General features: G+C 39.3%; 1 protein-coding gene across 2 annotated transcripts in view; it reads right to left on the bottom strand.

The window, feature by feature from the left end:
* CNNM2 (cyclin and CBS domain divalent metal cation transport mediator 2) overlaps positions 1 to 23859 on the bottom strand; it is a 143280-nt gene that overhangs the window by 32317 nt on the left and 87104 nt on the right. For both annotated transcript variants that reach the window (XM_058543902.1, XM_058543903.1), the window contains exon 2: positions 206 to 349. In XM_058543902.1, coding sequence (XP_058399885.1) covers positions 206 to 349 — 144 coding nt within the window. The remainder of the gene's footprint in view (positions 1 to 205; positions 350 to 23859) is intronic.

Raw genomic sequence — 23859 nt, 5'->3', positions numbered from 1 at the left:
ATGCCACTTAACATTACAAGATCTGCCTCTTCCTTCTCCCCCCGATGAAGGGGCTAGAATACACTGACAGGTTGTATACAGCCTACACACATGGCACGTAATTAGAAACAGAGGCAAACAACTGGAGAGATGTCAGATGACCCACAAACAACGTGACCAAAAAAGCAAAGGTTTTGGGAAATTACACTGAGACAATGCTACTCACTGTATAAATCTGTTTCATCTAGAATCTCAGATTTGATGATTTCTTCAATCACATCTTCTAATGTGACAATTCCCAGAACTTCATAAAACGGATCCCCCTCTCCCTCATTGTTTACTCGCTGCACAATAGCCAGGTGAGATTTACCTGCAAAGAAAAGAAAACAAAGTTTAAGACGTAATTTTCTGAATTTCCTGAATGAAGCCTTATAGATGATTATGGTAAAAATAGCAGCAAACAGATACCCTATTACCAAAGTTTGCATTTCAGCATTTAAAAAATGTATGGAATGTGGAAATACCACAAACAAATGGAAAAATTTCATGAGCCATCAAAACAAGACCAGTTAAGCCAGAAGAGTGTCACCTTCTACACACACTGTCCTGCACCACATTACATTTGCTTCCTAATGGATTTGGTCTTCAGTAATGGCAGCTCTTCCTTTGTGATCTTTTAGAAACTGCTACTTTACTTTAGGAGAGCAGTTCCCAAAGTGTGGTCCGTGGACCCATAGGGATGTCCAAGACCCTTTTAGGAGGTTGGCAAGGTCAAATTATTTTCATTAGAATACTAAAACGTTCCCGGCCTTTTTCACCGTGTTGATATTGAACCAATGGTGCAGAGGTGCCGAGCACATATCAAGGCAGTGGTAGCAAACTCTACCAGTGGTCACTGTATTCTCCACGACCACGCACGGAAAGAGGGAAAAATGTTAGTTTCTCTTAAGAATATCCTTGATCAAGCAGTAAAAATTGTTAATTCCATTAAATCTTGACCCCGAATACCTGTCTTCTAATATTCTATGTGACAAAATGGGAAGTGTCATGAAACACTTGTGTTGCATTCTGAAGTCTGACAGCTGTCCTGAGGAAAAGCACGTGGGCCATTGTTTGAGGTGCAAGTGACCAGCCACTGTTTTCACTGACATGATTTTTACCTAAAAGAACGGCTTCCAAACAAACTATGGTTATTTAGATTTGGATATTTGGCAGATATTTTCTTGAAAATGAACAAACGAGCCTGTTACGTTAAGGAAACAACAGCAGCATCTGCTGCCAATGATAAAATTTGAGCTTTCAAGGGAAAATCAGAATTTTGGGAAACTTGTATCTACCATCATGAGCTTGAGAGCTTCTCAATGAAGACTTTTCTGGTGCAACAGGTAGTGATATTAACAAATGTGATTTTTTAAAACATTGAATAATGAAATGTGTTAACATTTCAAAGATCTGTGAACCAATATTTTCCAAATGACCATGGTAATGACGTTACCAAATCACGCAGGGGTAAGCGATCTAGCAGAGTGCGAGACATAACAATGGATTTTTTAAAGTAAACTTTTTATTTTGCAGTAATTTTAGATTTACAGAAAAGTGGCAAAGATAGTATGGAGAGTTCCTATATACTCGTCACTCAGTTTTCCCCATTGTTAACATCTTACATTACCATGATACATTTATCAAAACTAAGAAATTGACATTGATACAGTAAGTAAATTCTAGACTTTATTTGGATTTCACCAGTTTTTCCACTAATGTCCTCTTTCTGCTCAAGTATCCAATCCAGAGCACCACACTGCATTCAGCTATCACGTCTCCCCGGTCTCATCCGGTCTGTGAGAGTTTCTCAGTCTTTCCTGGTTTTTTATGACATTGACAATCAAGGAGTACTGGTCAGGTATCCTATAGAATGTCCTCTGATTTGGATTTGTCATGTTTTTCTCATGATTAGAGTGGGGTTACGGGTTTTCTAGTTACCTCATATCAGGGTCTACATGACACCCACATGACGTCACAGGCGATGTTCACCTTCACCACTTGATTAAGGCAGTGTTTCCCAGGTTTATCCACTGTAAAGTTACTAATTTTTTCCTTTCCCTAATTCTATTCTTTGGAAGCAAGTCACTAAGCCTAGCCCAACCCCAGGGAGGGGTGAGGGGTAAGAATTAAGCTCTTACTTCTTGGAGTGGGGGATTATCTACATATATTATTCAGAATTCTTCTGTAAGGAAGATTTCAGACCCAAGGATTTTAATGTAGCAGTGCATCAAAAGTCCACTGGTATAGTATCAAAAGAGAATATCCACGATTGTCCAAAAAGGCTATTAAAATACCCTTCCCTTTTCCAAATACATATCAGTGTGAGGCAAGATTTTCTTCACATACTTCTTCTTCCATTTAGCTAGATATCTAAAAAAGAGATATGCGAAAAGGTACACAATGCCACTCTTCTTACTATTTTTATTTTGGAAAATAGGTTTTTTTAATGAAAATGTAATTTATGTTAACCTGTAATGGATTTATTACTGTCTTTTGAAAATGAATTAATAAGTAAACAAGTAAATGTTTTAAATTTCTCAGGTTTAATTTCAAATACAGTAAATATCAAAAGATATAACCCACAGGGAAGAACACGTGCTCTGAAGTCGAACAGTCCCGGATTTGAACTTCAGCATTGCCACTTATTAGCCATCACTAGCAGTGTGATCATGAGCAACTACACAACTTTTCTAAGCCTCAGTCTCCTCATCTCTAAACCAGGCTCATAATAATGCTGCCACACAGGGCTGTTATGAATATCAGAGATAATGTTGGTAACTGGCAAAGACAGTGCCTGGGATCCACTGGGTGATCAATAAATGGTAACACATTAATTTATTAATATTCTTTCCCAATTCTAAGGCACCATCAACTTATTACCAACTTAGAGGGAAAAAACACTATATTAAATGTACACCTTGATTAAAAGATGCATCTCAATTTCAGAAAGATCTTTTAAAATATCAAATGCTTCTCTCAAATACCAATACTGGTTTTCCCAATCCAAGGCATGCGAGACATCTGAAACATACCCTTAAGTTAAGCCAAGCAGACATGATCTGGAAATTTCATAATCAGTTAACATGTATATTGTTTTTTTAAATGACAGGGTGCGGTTTTTGGGGGGAAAGGGCTGGGGGAAGTCCTTTAAATAAAGTTTACTTAAAACCTCAAATTGAGGGAGTTCACTCAGACACAACCAGCCAGACAAACTAAAAATATGCTGCAGGCCAGGTCTGATCAGGTTCCCAGCACTTACTCAGAAACTGGCTTTGGTTCTGTGGGTTTGTCAGCCCCTTTCCGCTCTGCCTCAGGCCCCTTTATAGGCAACAACGTCTGGAAGCCTAGAAGTTTAGATTATTAAACAATTAGGCATCCTAACAATTTTCATCCTTAGCATGCTCACGCTCAAAGAATGAAAATATTTTGAGTAAATGAGAGTAGGAGGGAAACTTATCAGCAATAGATATAAACATCGCATCAGGTCAAGTCAATTCTAGTTGAGTCAATTCACCCCAGTCAGTTTCTCACATCTGCTTTCCCAAGGACCCAAACATAAGCAGTTAAAAATTCTTGGTGAATGCTGTCTGTCGAAAGTTAAATTCTTTTGCTATTCCCAGCTTGTGATCATTTAAAAGGAATTTTCCAAAGCAAGGTCTAATATTAGACTCAAAATGAAGTTTCCATTCCACTGAGGCGCTATTCTCACCAAAGTAACTACCGCATAATCAGATTGTCTTGGAGCTATTCGTTTAAATGCAGATGGACATACTTGAAATACCAGCTCGATAGCACCAACGGATCTGACTGGAAAGGGCCTTACTCTAGGAGAAATTATGTGAGTTAGGCTTCTTAGATTGAAAATTCTTAAGTTTTCTTCCAAGCTCACATGTAGCCTTCTACACCCCAACCTCCAGTGTTAAAGCTTCTGCATCTGCAGAGTTACATTCTTTGAGCTTGGAATTCCTGGTGAGAAGTCCTGTTTTTTGAACCTTCTTCCTAGTAAGCAGTACAAAATAAAATGACACCCCTCTTCTCTAATCAAGCTTTTGGAGAACAGGGGTACAATGCACCTATCCCCCACTTCAACACTGACTGCAGGGAGTTCAGTTTTCAGCCTCGTCAATGGAGCAATCAAAAGGAAAATGTAAACAACTTGTCCATACAGAAATTCAAAAAATTGAACTCAAATACCATCCTCCTTAACCTGAGTATTGGAGGGATTAAGTCAGGACTGAAAGCAGAAAAGCAACTTTGGGAAACTAATAGAAAACTAAGCCAAAAACTGAAAAAGATTATGAATTGATAGATTCTTAACTTCCAAAGAGTAGAATGAAAATATAGCAATCAATACAATATGCAATTATAGGCACTAAATAACACTAAAACTTTTAAATATATACAGATTAAATAAACTTGATAAACTGTATGTAGAACAAATAAAGCATAATTGCTGTCACAGTTACGGCTTGGAGACGGCCCTTTTTGGCTAGTTGTAAGAGGTCTTGCAGTATTCCAGTCACTTCAAACTCTTCTGAAATTTAAACCCCTAGCCTCTCTCCCCCTATCTGGTCCTAGAAATGGAGGACAAAGGGATCACTAAGTCAGGCCTAAGAGAATCTAAGCAGGGATCTTCAGAGTATAGGGATCTATTAATATAGCTCTATTCAAATTCAGAATCATAAGCAAGTTATTATGAAACGTAACCTAGACTGTTCATCTTTCCTTAACTGCTACGTGCTCAAGGCAGGGCACTTGTGCAGATGAAATTACAAGAACATGTCTTCATTGTGAGATGGACTAAGTAATGAAAGTAATCTATACATGGTAAAAATGGGATCAAATTTCTGCCTCTGCCTGCTTCCACTGCTCCCCAAATCAAAGTTTATTACTGGTATATTCTCTCTGGAGAACCAGCCCAGAAGGGTAGCAAGTTGCCTCATTTGTATCTTTTAACCTTACTACAATGCTAGGCTCAAAGTTTGAATGACAGACACCATTTATATTTTGACAGGAATAATTAACTAGATAGTGATTAGACTAACAAAGGGTACCTGTAACTGCCTGATGAAAATATGGACTCATTTGCTATAACACAAGTTTGATGTCAATAAAGTGAAATGGAACAGTAGACAGACTAATTGAAATAGCTAAGGAAGAAAGCCAAGAGGGTAGATGAAATAGAATGGAATTAGGAACAATTTGACACAGCTGTGCTAATAAAAAGTGAAAGACAGTAGTCAAAAAGACCTAATAATGCCAGTACAAGGCAAACAGAGTCCATGGGGTCCTAAAATGCCACTCAAACAGCAGGAAGAAAATAAACAGAAGATTCAATAATGAGAAACTAAAGCCAAACATTTTACACTCTCCATTACTGCTGTGTTGCACAACTCCAGGGGGCACCATTAGCACAGAACGCAAGGCCTAACGGTTCCTCTGAAGTTGTGCAACACTGTGGCCCCTCATTAACCAAGGGCAGGGCAAATGAAGCATTTGATATGCCTTTGTTTTTAAAGGATTCCCAGTCTATCTAATATAAAAATTATAATAATTCAGTAAGTAGGAATCAATAAAGTTTCTAAGAGTAAGTTCTATGGGACTAGTGATAAAAGAAAAAAATACTCTATAAGCCAGAATTTAGGTCCCACATAACCAAAACAAAATGGGATGGGGGATGTATTTGAATGCGTCAAGAAAGTCAATACACTTTACTTATAATTAGAATTAAATTTAGTCTGATTTACAAAAAATGAACAAACTGATCAAGTGAGCTAATATATATGAACATAATTTATAATCCACAAAATACAATGCTATGCAAGTACCAGTGACCTATAGTCACGCAAATTCATTCATTCACTCAATAAATATTTACTAAATGCCTACCACGTGCCAGGCTCATATCTCAGAAAACAAAACAAAGTACCGATGTACACCTGAAATTTTTACAATGTTATAAACCAATGTTACTGCAATAAACAAAAAATTTAAAAAACAAACAAAAAAAATAAACTGTTGTGACAAAAAGAAAAGAAAAGAAAACAAAACAAAACAAAGTACCGGCTCTCAAGGAACATTCTAGAGGAGGAGACAGACACTAAAGGAAACAGACAATAAAAAAGCATGTCAGACTGTGTAAAATGTGCTGCGGAGAACAAAAAAGCATGGGCAGAATTTTTTTTTTTGGTGAGGAAGATTAGCCCCGAGCTAACATCTGTTGCCAATCTTCTTCTTTTTGCTGAGGAAGATTGGCCCTGGGCTAACATCCGTGCCCATCTTCCTCTACTTTATATGTGGGACACCTGCCACAGCATGGCTTGATTAAGTGGTGCATAGGTCTGCACCTGGGATCTGAACCTGTGAACCCTGGGCCGCCAAAGCGAAGTACATGAACTTAACCACTACGCCACCAGGCTGGCCCCCATAATTATTTAATATAGGATAGTCAGGTTAAGTTAAGTTCGGCACGCTCTGTGTCAGCAGCCTGGGTCGCAGGTTTGGATCCTGGGCGCGGACCTACACCACCTGTTGGCAGCCATGCTGTGGCAGCAACCCACATACAAAACAGAGGAAGATTGGCACAGATGTTAGCTCAGGGACAATCTTCCTCAAGCAAAAAAGAGGAAGATTGGTAACAGATGTTAGCTCAGGGTGAATGTTCCTCAGTGAAAAAAAAAAAAATAAATAAATAATATAGGATGGTCAGGGAAAGGTCTCTCTAATAAGGTGACATTTGAGCAAAGCTGAGGGGCTTTAAGTAGCCAAGTGAAGCAGATACGGGACTGGGTAGGTTAGTTCAGGTGGAGGGAACAACAGAGGCCCTGAAGACGGAGAGGCTTGACGTGCTTGAGGAAAAGGAGGCCAGTGCGGCTGGAACAGAGTGAGCAAGAGGGAAAGAGGCAGGCGAGGGCGGTGTGCAGATCATGTAACCATCACACAGACTTTAGCTTTTACTCTGAGGTGGGAAGTCACTGGAAGATTCTGAGCAGAAGAGTGACATGATCTGTATTGTTTTAGAAGGATCACTCTGGCTGCTGGGGTGAGAAAAGGCTTGGCAGCTGGTGGGAGGAGGAGGGCAGTGGGGAAGGGCAGCCGCAGTGAAGAGGGAAACCCAGTTGGGAAGCTATTTCAGCAATCCAAGCAAGAGGCGATGGTGGCTTGGACCAGGGGGTAAGAGCGGAGGTGACAAGAAGGACGTAGATTCTGAATATGTATTTGAGAGAGAGCCAACAGGTTTTGTTGATCGACTGAATGTGGGCAGAAGAGAAAGAAGAGTCAAGGCTGACTGTAAGGCTTTTTGGCCTGAGCAACAGGAGAAATAGAGTTGCCATTTACTGAGGGAGGACTGTGGGAGGTGCACGTTTGGAAGGGAAATCAGTTCAGTTTTAGACAGGTTAAGTGTGAGACAGACATCCTAGTGGAAATGTCAACTAGGCAGTTACATACCTAAGTCCAGAATTCAAGAGACTGAGAGAGACGTGGGCTAGAGACGAAAGTTGGGGATCATCAGAGCTTAGATGGCGGTAAAGCCGGAAACCGGATGACATCACTGAAGGAGTGGGAGTGGACAGAGACAAGATCCCAGCACTGAGCCTGGGGCAGGCCAACTGTCTGTAGGTTAGGAAGTTAAGATATAACCAAAAAGGAGACTGAGAAGGAGAGGCCAGTGGGGAAGCAGAGATAAAGAGAATGGTGTTTTGGAAGCCAAACTAAGAAAACAATTTCAAGAAGCAGAGAGGAGTCAAAAGTATCAAACGCAGCCCAAAGGTTGTGAAAGATGATTTTGGTGACAAAAGATGCTCAAGACAAGAAAGGTCACAGATGAAGAATCTAAGGATTATCATTTAAGAGCCACGCCCAAGTTCCTGTCCAGTGATTTCCACTACAGCCCTTCCTGTTGCTGACAGAGAGACATGAACCGGCCTGAGGTCGGCTTGTCCTCTCTAAAGTAACACCTCCTCCTTGAGTACCTACTTCTGGAAATGATCCCATTAGATTCCCAATCACTCAGGCTTAAAACTCTGAAGTCATCTTTGCCTCTTCTCTCCCTCATTTCTCCCCACCCTTCTTTTCTTCCTTTTTAATGAAGAATGAATGAATGAATACCTACATACAGTAAAGTGCATAAAATGCACAGTTCAGTGGATCTTTACAGATGTGTGCACTTGTGGAGCTACCACCCAGGAGGGGCTAACAGGAGTCAGGGCAAAACAATGGACTCAGGGGTGAGTGAAGCAGGAGCCTGGGGAGGGGGGCCGGGACCAGGGAAGAGGGAACAGAGAGTGACAGGACGAGTGGTAAGCAGGGTAAGCAGACTTCACATTCCAAGGCGGAAACAGGCCTACCTGTGGCCTCTCCAGTAGGACCTCCTCTGCCCAACCCCTTCTCTTTGTTGAGGCCAGGTCCCTAAAGGAAAGGGAGAGCACACGGTGGTCGAGCAACATATTATCTGATGCTGATGAAGTGGCAATACAATCTCAGAACAAGGTGATTCTCCTACCATACTTAGCCTTATCTAGAATATTGTATTCGGGTCTGGGTCTTGTATTTTACAAGAGGCAAATAGAGGAGAGAGCTACCAAGATCCTGTAAGATGTAAAAACTATGTCACATGAGGAACAAATAAAGAAGCCGGAGACATTTAGCTAGAAGAGAAACCAGAGCAGGGATGAGACATGACAGTAGCCTTCACATCTCTGAAATGAAAAGCAATCATTTGGTTCTTGTGCCTACTCACCCAACAACTTGTTCCCCACACTTGTACCTCAATTCACCACAAGGTTAATCGTCTCCTTGATTAGATCATAAACTCCTTGATGACAGGGGCCTTGGTTTTATTCATCCTTAGATTATTCCTCAGCCCCAGCCCCCAGCCCCCAGCCCCTGCCAAGTCTACACAACACCCAACACTCCAGACCCTTCCCTACTCCTATATACACAAAGGTAAAACTTATTAAACCACAACATAATCACATCATTCCATTACTCAAAAGTGCTCATTTCCCAACAACAATCAAATTAAGGAGAAAACTTCTTACAGTAGGGTTCAAAGACCATCAGAGCCTGGACCCCAACTGCCCCATCCTTCCATCTTGGGTCTCCACCTTCCTCTTCTTATGCTCCCATCATCCAGCCAATCGAATGACCTGACTTTCTCCAGTCATAACCTCCATGGTTCTACTCATCCCTTCCTCTGCTCTCCTCACTATTCTGATCCTTTTTAATCCTTTAATCCTTTTTAATGTTGCCCTTAATTTAGAACTCCACTCAAAACATCACCTTCCCCAGGAAGCCTTTCTGTGTGCCCAAAGGTAGAAATTGTCTTTTCCATTTCTGAACTCCTATAGCATTATCTGAATTTCTCTTAAGGCAGTTGGCACTTTCTGCCTTATGTTAGGTTTGTGATCTCTCCTGCTAGACTGGAAGCTCCTTGCCTATCTCCCATAGCACCTAGCTTGATGCCCACTCCACCTCCACAGAACATGCAGGAAGGAGCCTCTCCCCGGAGGAAGGGTTCAGCAATCACAGCATGCCAACTCTTGCACTCACTGCCCTAACACAACCCACTGGGCCTGCCCTGCCACAACCACACCTGGGCTCTGCCCTGGCCACACCTGAGCCATGCCTTAGCCACATCTGGCCTCTAGTTGTGCCTAGGTCTCTATACCCATGTTACTCTTAATGGCAGATAGGTCCTTTCCCTATGCATTTCCCTCTCAATTCCACAGCTGCAAAATCAAAAGAAAAACAAACCCTGAATTACAAGCCACAGTACACAAACACACAAAGCCATTTTCTCACAGATTTTTGTAAATTAATACACGAATGAATTCTTATACGTGCCTTGCAGGTCTTCAACTAATATGGTACTAGATCTAGTATTAAAATATGAGACAATGGTTAAACTTGCTTAAGGAGAAGCAATACCATTTCATTTAGGGTGCTATCACCTAGCTATATCCGCAATATTTAAAGCTAAAACGAAAACAACAAACTTCATGTGTTTTTTTTTAAGTACTTATTTTACCTTACCACCCCCACCAGGGCTAAGTGCATTTTTTCCAATTGAATTTTCCCACCATAAAATACACCAAAAAAATGTGACACAGATCTTAAAATAGTCCTATATAAACAATACACGAGTATATATATAGAAGTACTTGCTTTATATAGAAGTCACTGGTTTTAAGTGATCATAACTGTTGCTATTCTGGGAGACAAAAGCCCCCTTTTACCAAAAGTTTTACTACTTCCAAAAATTCCAATGGCTGACCAGTAAGTGACTGGCCCAAACCTCCCCGGCAGGACAGGTCCTCTACTCCAGACATGTGGGGGTCATCTCAGTCATCAACAGTCTCACTCCCAGTTAGGTCATGTCCACAAGGAGGTTTACTGGGGTCGAATACAGAATCATGGTTTCCTAAAAATCTAATTTTTTTGGCAGGGGTAGGGGTTTATTTGACACAGATAATATTTCCTAATAGGACCATTTCCTGGATAGAACTCTGAATTAATCTACTAATTTCGTAGATTATAATAGCTCTCAGGGAACAGGCCTGCTATTTTTTGGTCACTCAAACTCAGAGTAAGGAGGTAGCCACTCACTGAGATCCTCAGCCTCTAAAGGACTTTTTGTTTTTTTAAGGAGAACAAAGCAGATCCCTTCCCTGATGGTAACTGCAAAGACCTGGGCACAGTGCACGAGCCCACAGGAGTCAGAGCACACAGGCCAGGTTTCCCAGGGCCCAGCCCCAATGCTGCACCTGGAGCTGACCTCTCATTGTCCCAGGCTTCCTTCTATTTGCTATAAATATTTCTTAACATTTAAACCGAGTTTGGTCCCACCTTCCCATTCTTAACTGTAGTTCCTTATTCTATATCCCCAAAATAGAAATACCTGAAAAGGAGAAAAAAATTAAGTTGAAAATACTTTTGAAGACAATTAAGTTTAAAAGAATTATGTTTGTAGATATCTTTAAATGTTATTATTTATTTATTGTTGACTGGTTGAATTTCACTTCTCCATAAAAATCTCTCATGCAGTAAGATCAGAAATAGTATACACTGAGAAAATCCAATGCATGTGGTTCTCAGCTTTTGATAGCTACATCAGGGGAGATGTGGGGAAGGCATGGCCGCCTTTGAGAACATCACTACTTACATGTTAGGAAAGTTCCTGAAATATATTAAAACTATAGATACCTGCCGGGCACATTGTAGGCATACAAATATTTATTGAATGAGTGAATCCACAAATTTATCTAAATCCTTTATATTTTTATTTTCAATCTATACAACTTTCTAACCTAAAATATTTTATTTGTCCTAAAACTACCTCCTGCACATTTTTACGGCTTTCCTCCAGGTTTATATTTTAGATTTTTGTTTGGCATTATTTTTGAGATTATAACCATATCATCTCTCAGTCATCATCATTATAGAATGAAGACTCCATCATTTTACAATATGCCCAATATTTCATCTAAGAATTTAACCTTGATTTTTACAAAACATTTTTATATTAAACACTACACTCAACTATCACCTACTATTTTCTTATTAGGCATATCTTCTTCCACTCAATATATACTGAGTATGTACTTTATTCCCAGCACAGGGCTAAGAATATACAGATGTCTACCTCCTTAAGAAAACATGATTATTTTTAAAAAGATTAGAAAATGATTATTCACATTATGAAAGGATTCTTTGCTTTATAAAATGGATCATTTTTAAATTAGAATTTTTATTTTGAGATAATTGTGCATTCATATGCAGTTGTAAGAAATAATAGAAAGATGCTGTGTATTTTTACCCAGTTTTCCCCAAAGGTAACATCTTGCATAACTATAGCACAATACCACAACGAGGATATTGACATCGATACAGCTGTGGTAAAGAACATTTCCATCCCCACAAGGATCTCCCATGTCACCCTTTTATAGCCACACACACTTCCCCTCCCACCCCCCAAAGCAGATCATTTTAATAGTTGCTCTGGTGAAGTAAGTGCTCACAAAATGGCAATCAATAGGAAAACATTTCAGTCAACAAAAACTTATTTTACTTGCAACTTCTGAAAACTCAAGAGTGGGTCCAAGCCTAACAAGATTAGCTGACCAGGCTTCCCTGGTGAGGCACACAGCGGGTAGTTATAGAACTGTGAACGCTCAGGTAGGACTGTCTTTAGAGAGGAGTAGAGACACCAGCCTTGATTTAGTAAATGTCTGCAGAGGCACCTCTGCAACAGTATTATTTTCTAGGCAGCTCCTCTTTAGCTTCTCTCAACGTGATGGATTTTTTGATGTGTCAACTTGGATAGGTAACAGTTCCCAGTAATTCAATTAAAGACTTATCTAGGTACTGCTGGGAAGGGATTTTGCGGACCTAATTTAAGTCCCTAATGGGTTAACTTTAAGTAAGGGTGATTATCCTGGGTGGGCCTGACTTAATTAGTGGAAGGCCTTAAAAGCAGAGTGAAGGCTTTCTGAGGGAGAGAAGAAATTCCACCCGTCAAAAACGGCTGTAGACATGCCCGTGGGCTTCCAGCCTACTCATGATCTTCCCTTCCTGATGACCTGTCTTACCAACTGTGGACTTTCCTCAACAGCCCCCACAATTACATAAGCCTGTTCCTTATAATAAATCCCTTAATGAATGTTGTGTGTGTGTGTGCCACTGGTTCTGCTTGTTGAACCATGACTGACAGACTCAGGATCCACACCACAAAGGGATTCAGAAAGCTGATACCAAAAGAAAATTAGCATTATACTAAGTTTTCATTTCCCAAACCCAAGTCAATGGAAGATTGATTGTCTATGAAAACAAACTAATACTTGTGTGCTGTGCTAGAGAGACCTGTTCAAGGAACTTCCTGGTAGAAATAGCAAGTAAATAGCAAGTAATCTTTTGGAACAAAAAAATTAACCTAAACTTTGGCTGTATTTAAAAGACAAGAAGCCAAATCATTTACTTCAATCCATCCAAAGACAGCCCTTTGGTCCTCCCACCTAGGTTAGGATTCCAGGCCCCAAACAATGGATGGGCTCACATTCCCACACCACCACCAGATTATTCTCTCTCTTCCGTTTGTTTGTCAGTCTTGCTGCCAGATACTTTAGCCAGAAACCCAAGTGAGGCAATTAATGTAAGATTCCAGTCATTATGTGACTTGCTTAATGGCCCATCCAAATGATTTGTGAGAAAATCTTGTGAACCAAGAGAACAGAAACTGAAGAGTTTTTTCCATTATTCTCTCTCCCAGAGTATTTAAAGACTTGGATTTTCCCATCTTTTGGGGAAATATTTTCTTATAAATAGTGAGGCATGCCGGGCACTCCACTTCATCTTTTTTGGTGGTCTGTAACACTCACTGTACACTCACTGGAATGTTTTCCTAGTAAACGATTAGCAATGGAAAACATGGCTAAAACAAAAAGATGGCTTTCAGACTGAGATGATGGGAACCTTCCTATCTTTCCCAAGAGATAGGTAGTTCTTCTATAGAACTGTGGGTTTATTTTAGTACCAATGAGTCTATTTCTGTCTTTCCTCAGACTTGGAGTCTTCAGAAGGACAAATGAGGACTGCCCATACTAGTGAGGTAACAGACCAACAGACTAGCAACAGTCCAACATATCCAATAATAAGAGATTTTAAAAAGAGAAGTATACTTCTGCTGCTGAGGCCAAATATCAATGTTTTAATTTTATGATTTGCTCTTCCAGTACCTCCTTGTGTCTTAGTTTTTGGACCAATAATCATTTAGAACTTTGTTTTACAGTCCAAACCTCTTGATTTCAACTAAACTGATTTCTTGGATGATTTCTACAACACTAGTAGACAAGATCGGTAATTACACAAAGTCATACATAAAAACACGATCCTCTTGTGATAGTCACAGTGAACAAAAACTACCTAAGACAATGTGCTAAAAACTCCTGCAGAGCAAACCACACCATACATTTGCTTTAGGAGCAGGAAATTTAAGGACAGGAGTGAGGTCATCAGTTCTTTTTAAACCTGCTTCAAGGGGAAACTAAGGGCTAATTTTGTTAAAAGAAGAAAGACATTATCCCCTTTTCTCACTCAAGTCTCCTGTTTTCACAGAGTCCTGCCTGATGACCTCAAGGTGGAATGAGGATGTGAGATTGCCATTATACAGTGAATATAAGTTAATAATAATTATATATTATTATATAGTTAATAATCATGTGATGAGGCAACAGGGCTTTCAAAATTATCAGAAGTCACTGAGTCCTGGAGTTGGAGAGAAAAAGTCATCTAGTTCAAATTCTTATCCAATGCATTAACCCCTTCTGTGAATTTTGTGCAAATAATAATCTTGAAAAAAAACGAAAGGGTTAAAAGTATTTTGCGGTTTTCCTTATTGTCCTGAGATAAAAGAAGTCCTAGCATTTTACTCATCTGTTTCTTGTCCTTAGAAACCTCAAGCACTTCATTGTCATTATGGAGGAGAAAAACGATGTAATCAGATGACGTTAAAAACCAGACATTTTCTATTATAAATTCCTTCACAATTCCTTCTCACCATCTCCATTATCTCTCTTTCCCCTCAGTATCTCTTAAAAATGTGTTGGAGATATAAGAAAGAAGTTTTTCTATTTCTATGAGGAAAAAATCACCCCCTAAATATCCATCAATAGAAGCCTGGTTAAATAAATTCTAGTATATGCATACAATGGAACACTATGCAGCTTATTAGAAAGAATGAAAGTAGACCTACATAAACTGTTGTGAAAAGTTACCAAAAATACATTATTAAGGAAAAGAACTGGAATACTATACCTAGTATGATCCCATTTGTATAAATTGTATATACATAGAAAAATTCTGACAAGTAGTAGTTAACATTAACATGTTGACTGAAATTTGTAGTAATGTTACACGTGTGTGTCCTGCAAACAGAGTAATTCCGGTAGGTCTCCTTGGTGTGACTCTCATCAAAAAGGAAAAAAGAATGTAGATTTATAATTGCATATACTGCATGACTGTATATAATCCTAATAAGAGAGAATGTTTGACTAAGAACCTATGAGAACAGAATCCTGTCAACATCAGACACCTGTTAAGCGCTCACTTCAAAATCCTCTAGGCCCCACTGCTTACTCCTTCCACTGCCACAGCACCAGTTCCACACAGCTTTGCAGTGGCTTCATGCTCGTGCAATCAGTGCAAGCGACATCACCTCATGACACAGCTCATGTACAGCTCAATGTGCCTCTCACTTCTGCCTTCATTCTTCTCCTGAAACCCACTCTGCAGTTATGCATATGCAATCCAGAATCGGGGAGGAATTAATGCCCATAGGAGGATACTTCCCCAACTTTTGTACTTGAGCACAGTTCTGAGAGCATTTCATAAGGCTCCTCAAAAGGTCCTAGGTAGGATAGAATACCTATTGCCTATAGCCATTGCCAATGCACTACCACATCCTTGAATTTTCTCTCCCTCCTTCCCATTTCACTTTCCTTGTGCTGAACTCTGCTCCTTGGGATCCCATTTCAAATAAACTTCCCTGCATGTAAGCTTTTGTATCAGGCTGACGTTCAGGCTAAGACATCATCAGATGAATGGAAAGTTCTTCTACTAACCAGTTTCTGGCTTCATACCTGTCATCCTCTTCTATTTCCAGGATTCCAGTGCCAAATGTGTTAGGACACATCATATCTTGATACCACGCTGCTCCTGCACTTCTGTGTCACAATACTGGATAAGGTGGCACAGTGGGCAATGATGTGTCTCAATGTCATTCCGACACTGGAATGGCTAGCAGTAACTGAAGTGACTCCAAACCCAAACTAAATGTATCCCCAGCTCAACTTCCCCACAGCTGGATTCCCAAAACTGCCTGGGACATTGCAACATCACCAGACACAAGGAGAGTGAGAGGGTAATTCAAAGGGGCAAGAGAGCAAGTTTGACCAAGTGTACCTAAAATATCTGGATTTTGCCAATTTTACAAAAATATATGACCATGTAAACACATTTGCTAATTAACTTTATGGTAAATCTGCTTTTCACTATGTACTAATCAAGAAACGATAACAAAAGCAGACATAACACATAAACTAAAAACTCTGAGATCTATTTACTTGCACCACCCCGGCTAATCTTCTCTCCTAAACTTCAGATACAAAAATATCCCAATTGCCTACTTGGTCCTCTTCACTTGTCCTGCAAGCATCTCAAGTTCCACACATCCAGAACTAAATCTACCACCTTCTTTACCAAGCGGTTCCTCCACTTCCATTCCTCTTGCTGACCAACGGCCCCAGTATTTAGCAAATGTGAAATCGTGGAAGTCACCTCAGAGGCCTCCTTTTCCTCTGGTTTCACCCTGCTTGACAAATTGGTTACCAAACATTGTGATAAGTTCTAAATTTAAGACTACTTCCTAAGTATCCATTGAATCTCTCCCATATTCTCCGTCCTGGTTACCAGCTCACCCTAGTCACAGGTCCTCATTATTTCTCTTCTGAACTGCAACAACCTTCTAACTTTTCTTTTTTTTTTTTTTTTAAAGATTTTATTTATTTTTTTCTCCCCAAAGCCCCAGTAGATAGCCGTATGTCATAGCTGCACATCCTTCTAGTTGCTGTATGTGGGACTCGGCCTCAGGATGGACAGAGAAGTGGTGCCTCGGTGCGCACCCAGGATCCGAACCCGGGCCACCAGCATCGGAGCGCGCGCACTTAACCACCAAGCCACGGGGCCGGCCCTCTAACTTTTCTTTCTAACTTTAATGTAATCTCCTAAAGCCATTTCACTGATGCCATAGTAATCTTCTTAAAAAGTAAATCTGAACATGTTATTGTCCTGCTTAAAATTCTTTAATGGCTTCCAATTCCCTTTAGGATAGTTTAAACGCTTCAGTATGGCCTACAATGCCCACGATGACCTGATCCTTAGCTCTTGATGAGCCTCATTCTCCTACACCTTTGCTCATTCCACGTCAGAGCACACTGTTTGCCATTCTCCAAACTAGATACCCTACTTCATGGTTCCCTCTGCCAAGAACACCTTCCTCCCCTTAGCTCCTTTACCCTTCCTCTTCCTCAAAGACGCAATTCAATAACCTCTCCTCCTGGAAGGCCTCCTAACCTCACCTATGCCAGCTGGGTTTGGTGTCCTCTCTGTGTGTTCCCATAGAGCCTTCACTAGCTCCATCAGAGCACATATTATCGTGTATTATAATTTTCTCTCTCCTCTACTATACCATGAGATTCTTCAAGGCAAGAGTTCTCTTTCATATCTAAAGCCTCAGAAGGTAGCACAGTGCTTGGTATACAATACTCTCAATAAATGCTGAATAAATAGCTCAAATTAATCAGAAGAAAATGAGAAAGGGGATGAAGATTAGGGAAAAAATGGTATTATCTTTGCAAGCTCCCATCATAATTAGAGATTGTTTTTCTTCCTGGGACACAACGTAGTACATGAGGCTAATCAGTAACTGCTGGTTGATGATAATTTTAGCAACCATTTCCAAGAATACTGACCAATTGTTGTTAGCCAATCTAAGGCCTTGTACATAAAAGACTCTCATTTCTTATTTAATTTAATTATACTGATTTTACTATTTAACTCATAATTGGAGGCAAATTCTAGAAAAGTTGCAATAGGGTGTGTCCCCAGATGAAGCCACCTTGAAAAAACAAGTAGAAATCAAACCCTGTGCTTCTTTCTCTTGAGCTCGAGAATATCTTCAAAGAATTTCCATTGTCTTCTTAAACATACAATAGGAATTTAGCCTGGAAACTGAAACTAAGATACACAAATATGACGGCTTGCAAGTAAAAAAAGATTTGCTTTTAGCTTACTGAATGAATGAATTCTCAAAAGAACTCAATGTTCATTTGCTTATGTAAAGATCTTTAAAAATAGACCATCCTTTTGATGGATCTGCCCCTTGGTAAAAATGACAAGTTTCAAGCTTTCTGGAAATAGTTACTACAACTACAACTACCTGATAAGAACATTATTTTAGTTCCTGACATGACATTCAGAAGAACTACGTCACCCTTGGTCACTGACCCCTCACTAAAAAGTCACAGTTTGTAGAGCTCAAATATGTGTGATGGGACCCTAGAGAATACTGTCAGCGGTTAAGGACCCTAGAGAATATTGTCAGTGGTAAGTGGTTTAGCTTGAACTAAAATTAGACAGATCTGGGTTTGGATCCTTTGGTTCTGCTACATACTAGCTGTGTAACCAAGGACAAGTCATTTACTCTCTCCTGGCCTCTCACTTTAATCATCTGTAAAATAGGATAAACCCTAAGTTTACTATGAAAATCGAATGAAGAAGTTTAGAATTTAACACAGTACCTGGCACGCAGCAAGTACTTAATATGATTATATTATTGAGGTTCTCCTGGTTTTGGAAGCTAAAAATCATCTCAAATGTACATGTATAATACCTTTTCATATCTATAGAAACAGGATCTTGGAATCACTGGGATTATTTAGCTACAAGTAGCTTCTTTTAAAATATAGGTTATTAGTTTCTATTGAAGAGCATAATTTATATCATCTGAGCATTCAACCCTACGTAGGCTTGTTTTGTTCTTCAGTACAGCAACTCCGCAAATTGTTCGCTCTGTTTCTCAAAACCAAAACTCTGCAGCTAGGAGGATCAAATGGGTTATGCAGATTGTCCTCCCTCCCCTCTCACCTCTAGAAGTAGTTGCTCCTGCTTACTGGATGAGGCAGTGGGGCGGGCGGCCCATGAAGGAAGCTTGTACAGCCACTGCCTTTGTCATATTTCCTCTGTGAAGAAACAGAACACTTCAGTTCCTGGGATTGGTTAAGCTCTAGAACAGAGAACTAAGGAACTACTTTGTATTCTCCTAGGAATCTCATCTCTCTTTGTGCATAGTGCCATTGCAACAAAACTGTTAGACATTCTTTGCATCTTTGTCAGGAAACTGGAATGATAATAAACACAGGTGGCTAGCAATACACAAATAAATTGAAGGAAATTGGCACAGAGCAGAGAAAGACTCAAAGACTGAGGGAATGAGAAGAGAAAAAAACCAATGGAAGAATAAATGATATACAATGACCATACCAACTCTGACGTTTGCAAAGATATTGCAAAGATTAGTGTTTAAGATCAGAATTCACTTGAGGTCAATACTGTCTCCTCTGGTGCTCATCATAGATTCACTCAACAAACATTTTTATTGAGCACTCACTATATGCAAGGCACTATGTTAAGCACTAGGGATTAAAACAAAAACATACGAATAAGACTAGTCTTTACTGCCGAGGAACTGGGAGTCTAGTGGGGAAGAGAAGGTAAGTAAAATCACAAAATGATTTCACTCTCTCTTAAGTGATCTCCATGGAACAATTTGCTAATCCACTGACACACTCCATTCTCTCTATAAAACACACTGATGCCCAGAGCACACTACATGCTTTTAGCTAGTAGGCTACTATCTAGTACTCTGCATACTCTACTTCCATAGATTAAGTAGAATGTTTACTAAAAGTTGGTTATTTTTGTTCCCAAACCTATTTGTGACATCTGTACTTGATGCTGCAATTATGTAATTTAAATATTATAGAAACTGATGAGAATAAAAAGAGTTGTTGATTCCATGGAAACTATGATGAATCCTCTAGAAAGAATCAGTAAAAGCAAGTTGCTTTAAAACAAAAAAGGCAGAAACATATTGAATTAGCAGTGGGCAAGAGAATTATGAAAAGTAAGGAAAAATCTAGAAAGATTTGGCAGTAGCATTGCTTCAAAAATGCTCTGCAATGCTCATTCCACTTAAAAAGAAAAGAAAAGAAATTTAGAGAAGATTTAGAGAATTTAGAGAAGATACATCATGGATGTGGGTCACACACCATTATAGGTAACGCCAATCAGTGAACCCACACTCAAAGAAAATGCCTTGGTCCTATATCAGAAGAATACTATTTTCCAATGCCTGTTGAAATAAATTAATACAGGCAAAGAACAGTAATGGCTGCTAAAACCATTAGGGGAAAGGTTGATGGAGAAAAGAATATTCATGTGGTGCCAAAGTGTCGCTCCACGGATTACCATGGATTACTGCGATAATACTTGGAAAGGGGAAGACATATCTTTACAATGGAGACTGCTGGCAGTCACCACCTTAATCGAGTGATCAAATTTAATATCCTTAATAGTGGACAACCAGATTTTATGTGCCACCTGATGTGATGAACTCTGAAGTACTACATTTCATCCTCTACAAATTACTCTTGTTTAATCAAGAATTTGGATCTAACCTGCAGTGCACAGGAAATACAGGAGATAGAGAAATTAGTTAAATGATAATCATGAGAAAACAATCATAGAAACCCAAAATGTAGGACACTCTACCAAAGAACTAGCCTGGATTCTTTAAAAAGTTAATGTCATTATTAATTTGGTTGGTGTTATTATAACATCAATTTGGTTACACAAAATCTCTCTTTTTTTTTTAGAGTTACAAGGGGGTGAAATGACATGATGTCTTGAATTTGTTTTTAAAATATTCTAGAAAAGAAAAAAGATAAATGAAGCAACTATGGCAAAATGTTGAATTTACTGAATCAGTGATGGATATATTGTGGTCCATTGCCTATTTTTCTACTTTTGTATACGTTTGAAATTTACAAAAAATAGAAAACATTCAATGTCATGAAAAAACTGAGGGGGGATTATTCTAGCTTAAAAGAGACAAAAGAGACATAAACAAATGCAATGTACAGACCTCGACTGAATCCTTGTTAAAAAAAACTATAAATGACATTTTGGGAAACTTACAAGTAGAAAAATCTGAATATGGACTGGGTAACAAATGATCTGAGGGAACTATAAATTTCTTAGTGACGATGAAATTAGGATTATGTAGAAGTATGCTGAACATTCAGGGTGAAATGTCATGGCGTCTACAATCTACTTTGAAATGGTTCAGAAAAAAAATTAAGAATTATCAAATCTAGGAGATAGGTATAGGAATGTTCATTACACAGGAATATTCATTATACTAGTCTTTCAACTCTTCTGCATTTTTGAACATTTTCATAAAAGTTTTAAACATTTTGTCAAATGATGGCAAATTTTTTTTCAAAATAATATATTCAAGGTATGTATATATAATTTTTAAAATTCTATACTTCAGTTAACTTTGTTGTTTAATGAACCAACTAAAGGTCAGAGGGGAGAGGTTCCAGACAGTGGGGCACTGATAAATGTTTAACAACCAGCTCTCTGCAAAAACAGCGCTGGTTTGCAGCATTTGCCAATTTCCATGGTGTAAATATCCCTACCATGACCAACTCCAAGTTACTAACATGAGGTCACTGAACACAGAGTTGGGAAGAGATGATGAGTAACAACTGGTCTTTCAAGCAGATAGGAGTTTCAACACACCACTGGATCCAGATCATAACAGAGACACTTCAGCTATACCAGGAGAGAAAGAGAAGATGGTTTGCAGAAAACAAAGCAAGAAGCAAGGGCATCAGCTGACAAGGTGGGATGGGGGAGAAAGAGGTTTAAGCACAGAAGACAAAGTATGATAGTATCTTCCTCAAAGGGCTATTATGAAAATTAAATAAATTATATATAAAATATTCAGCACAACGCTTAGTATACAATAATAACGAACTTAACTAAGCACTTCCTACTACTATTATTTCCTAACCTGATCCATAATCTAAAAGGTCATCTCATCTTTTGAAGAAGTCATACGGTGGCTGCCTCTATGGAGGGGAACTGAATGACCCGGCAACTTGCAGACAGGGGTGGGAGGGAGACACTTCACAGTTTTGAGCCTTTTAAATTTTGAAAAATATGAATGTATTACTTAATCAAACTACAAATTAAATTCAAAGCTATAAATCTTAGGATATAAGTCTCTTGAAAAAGCTCTGCTCTTCTCTTACCTTAAGCCACTAACCTGACATGTAGGCAGTTGTGCATTCTTCCCTATCATTCCTCATATAAGAATTTAAAATCAACAAAGGCAAACCAATAAGAAAAGTTCCAGATCAGTATGCCCAGCTGACATGGTAGAAGCTGGAGTTTCACAAGTCTATTTATATATGGAGAAGTCAGAATCTTTGCTGCCTCAGGACCCATAATAAAATTCACGTGAAGTCTTCAATCACTCAGAATGCCACATTTCACTCAAAAATACATTCATTCAACAAATCTTTACTGAGCATCTCCTATGATTTTGGGCCTAGGAACACAGAAATGAGTAGAACACTCTCTCCAACCTTAAGGAGTTCTAACTTGGCCTGAGAAAGTCTCCTTTACCAGGATTTATCTTATCTTAGCCAAATATCTTCAGGCTGAAATTACTACTAAAATATACACTATATTAACAGTAGAAGCAATTCTTACTTAAATGAATCAATATTTTCTCCTAAGTTTGCTGGAAAACACATTTTGTTAAATGAATCCTGTTTTGAAACCATAAATTAGGGGTGTATTCTTCTAGGGGAAAAAGTCCATAAAATGATTCTTAGATAATTAGCAGTGGTAAGTCCAACTCCACAGGACTCCATGGCTCCACGCAGGAGTCAAGTGAAGCAGCAGAAATCAAGAGGAAATTGCAACACTTGGAGTAAGACAATCCCCCTGCAGGTCTCCTCCATCACTAAGGTCAAGTGGGAGCCCCAGAACTCTTTGTGTTTCTGGCAAGACCACTCCCCTCTCCCCCCTCAATACTCACAGGCTCTTCACCACTGCCTGCCTTGGAACCATCAGGACTAATGTCATCAGGCCCTTTATGGTGGTCATCACAAGAAGCCCAGGACTCCAAGGCCATCCCTTATTTTTTGCCAGTCTTGAGTGGTTTCCTCACACACACGCATTTAATACCCCTCTGCTAAGGACTCAGGAGAACGCCGTGCAGATCTCTGGAGCTCTCTCCTCTCTGATATTCTCTGAATTCCAGTCTCTCTGACCTCCCAGAATTCTCAACTCTGTCTCTTCAACTCAGGGAGACTTCCAGGCTCTGTTCAGGTTACCCCTCCTTGTACTACAACCTCCAGGTAGTAAGCTGTGGCAATCAGAAGGCTCACCTTCTCTCAAGGATCATTTTCCTGCAGTGCCCATGGTCCAATGTCTGAGAAGCGTTGTTTCAATACACTTTATATGGTTTTCTACCTGTTTAAGGAAGAAAGGTAAATCTGGTCCCTGTTACTGCATCATAGGCACAAATGCAAGTCTGTCTTCTAATGTTCCAATTTTCCTTCCTAACTTAATCACTTTCTTCCACGGCTACTCCTTTGACCTTGTCATTCAAAATTACTGCAACCTCTCCAGGATCTCAATTCCAAAGATCTAGTCTCCAACCACCACCTCCTATCTTTTTATATCACTCCTTCTATACCCCAATTCCAACAATCCTTTGCCTCACTTCCATTGTTCCTATCACCTTCACATCATCTTTCCCCTCCCAATCTAGTTCTAATTCATTCCACTGTCAATCATTTTAATTGGACTCTCAACAACTTGGCCCTTCTCACCTCATCTTATTTGCTTGGCTAAACCACAACCCAGGTTAAATCCAACTCACTATCCAAGAAATAATACATATTTTATATTTTCATCTTATTTGTTGTCTTCTATCCCACTAGAAGGAAAGCTACATGAAGGCAGGGATTCTCATTCACTTTGTTTATTGTTGTATTCCCAAAGCTCAAAACAGTCTCCAACACAGGCAAGATACTCATTAAATATTTGTTGATTGGTTTAAACAATAAAATCCAACACTCAAAATAAGTATTCAAATGAAAATACTAAAAGTAAAATGTATCATATCTAGAACATCAAACT

The sequence above is a fragment of the Diceros bicornis genome, chromosome 6, assembly GCF_020826845.1.
Source record: "Diceros bicornis minor isolate mBicDic1 chromosome 6, mDicBic1.mat.cur, whole genome shotgun sequence".
Classification (NCBI taxonomy): domain Eukaryota; kingdom Metazoa; phylum Chordata; class Mammalia; order Perissodactyla; family Rhinocerotidae; genus Diceros; species Diceros bicornis.
Note: the sequence above shows the minus strand (reverse complement) of the source record. Positions and strands in the feature narration are given on the sequence as shown.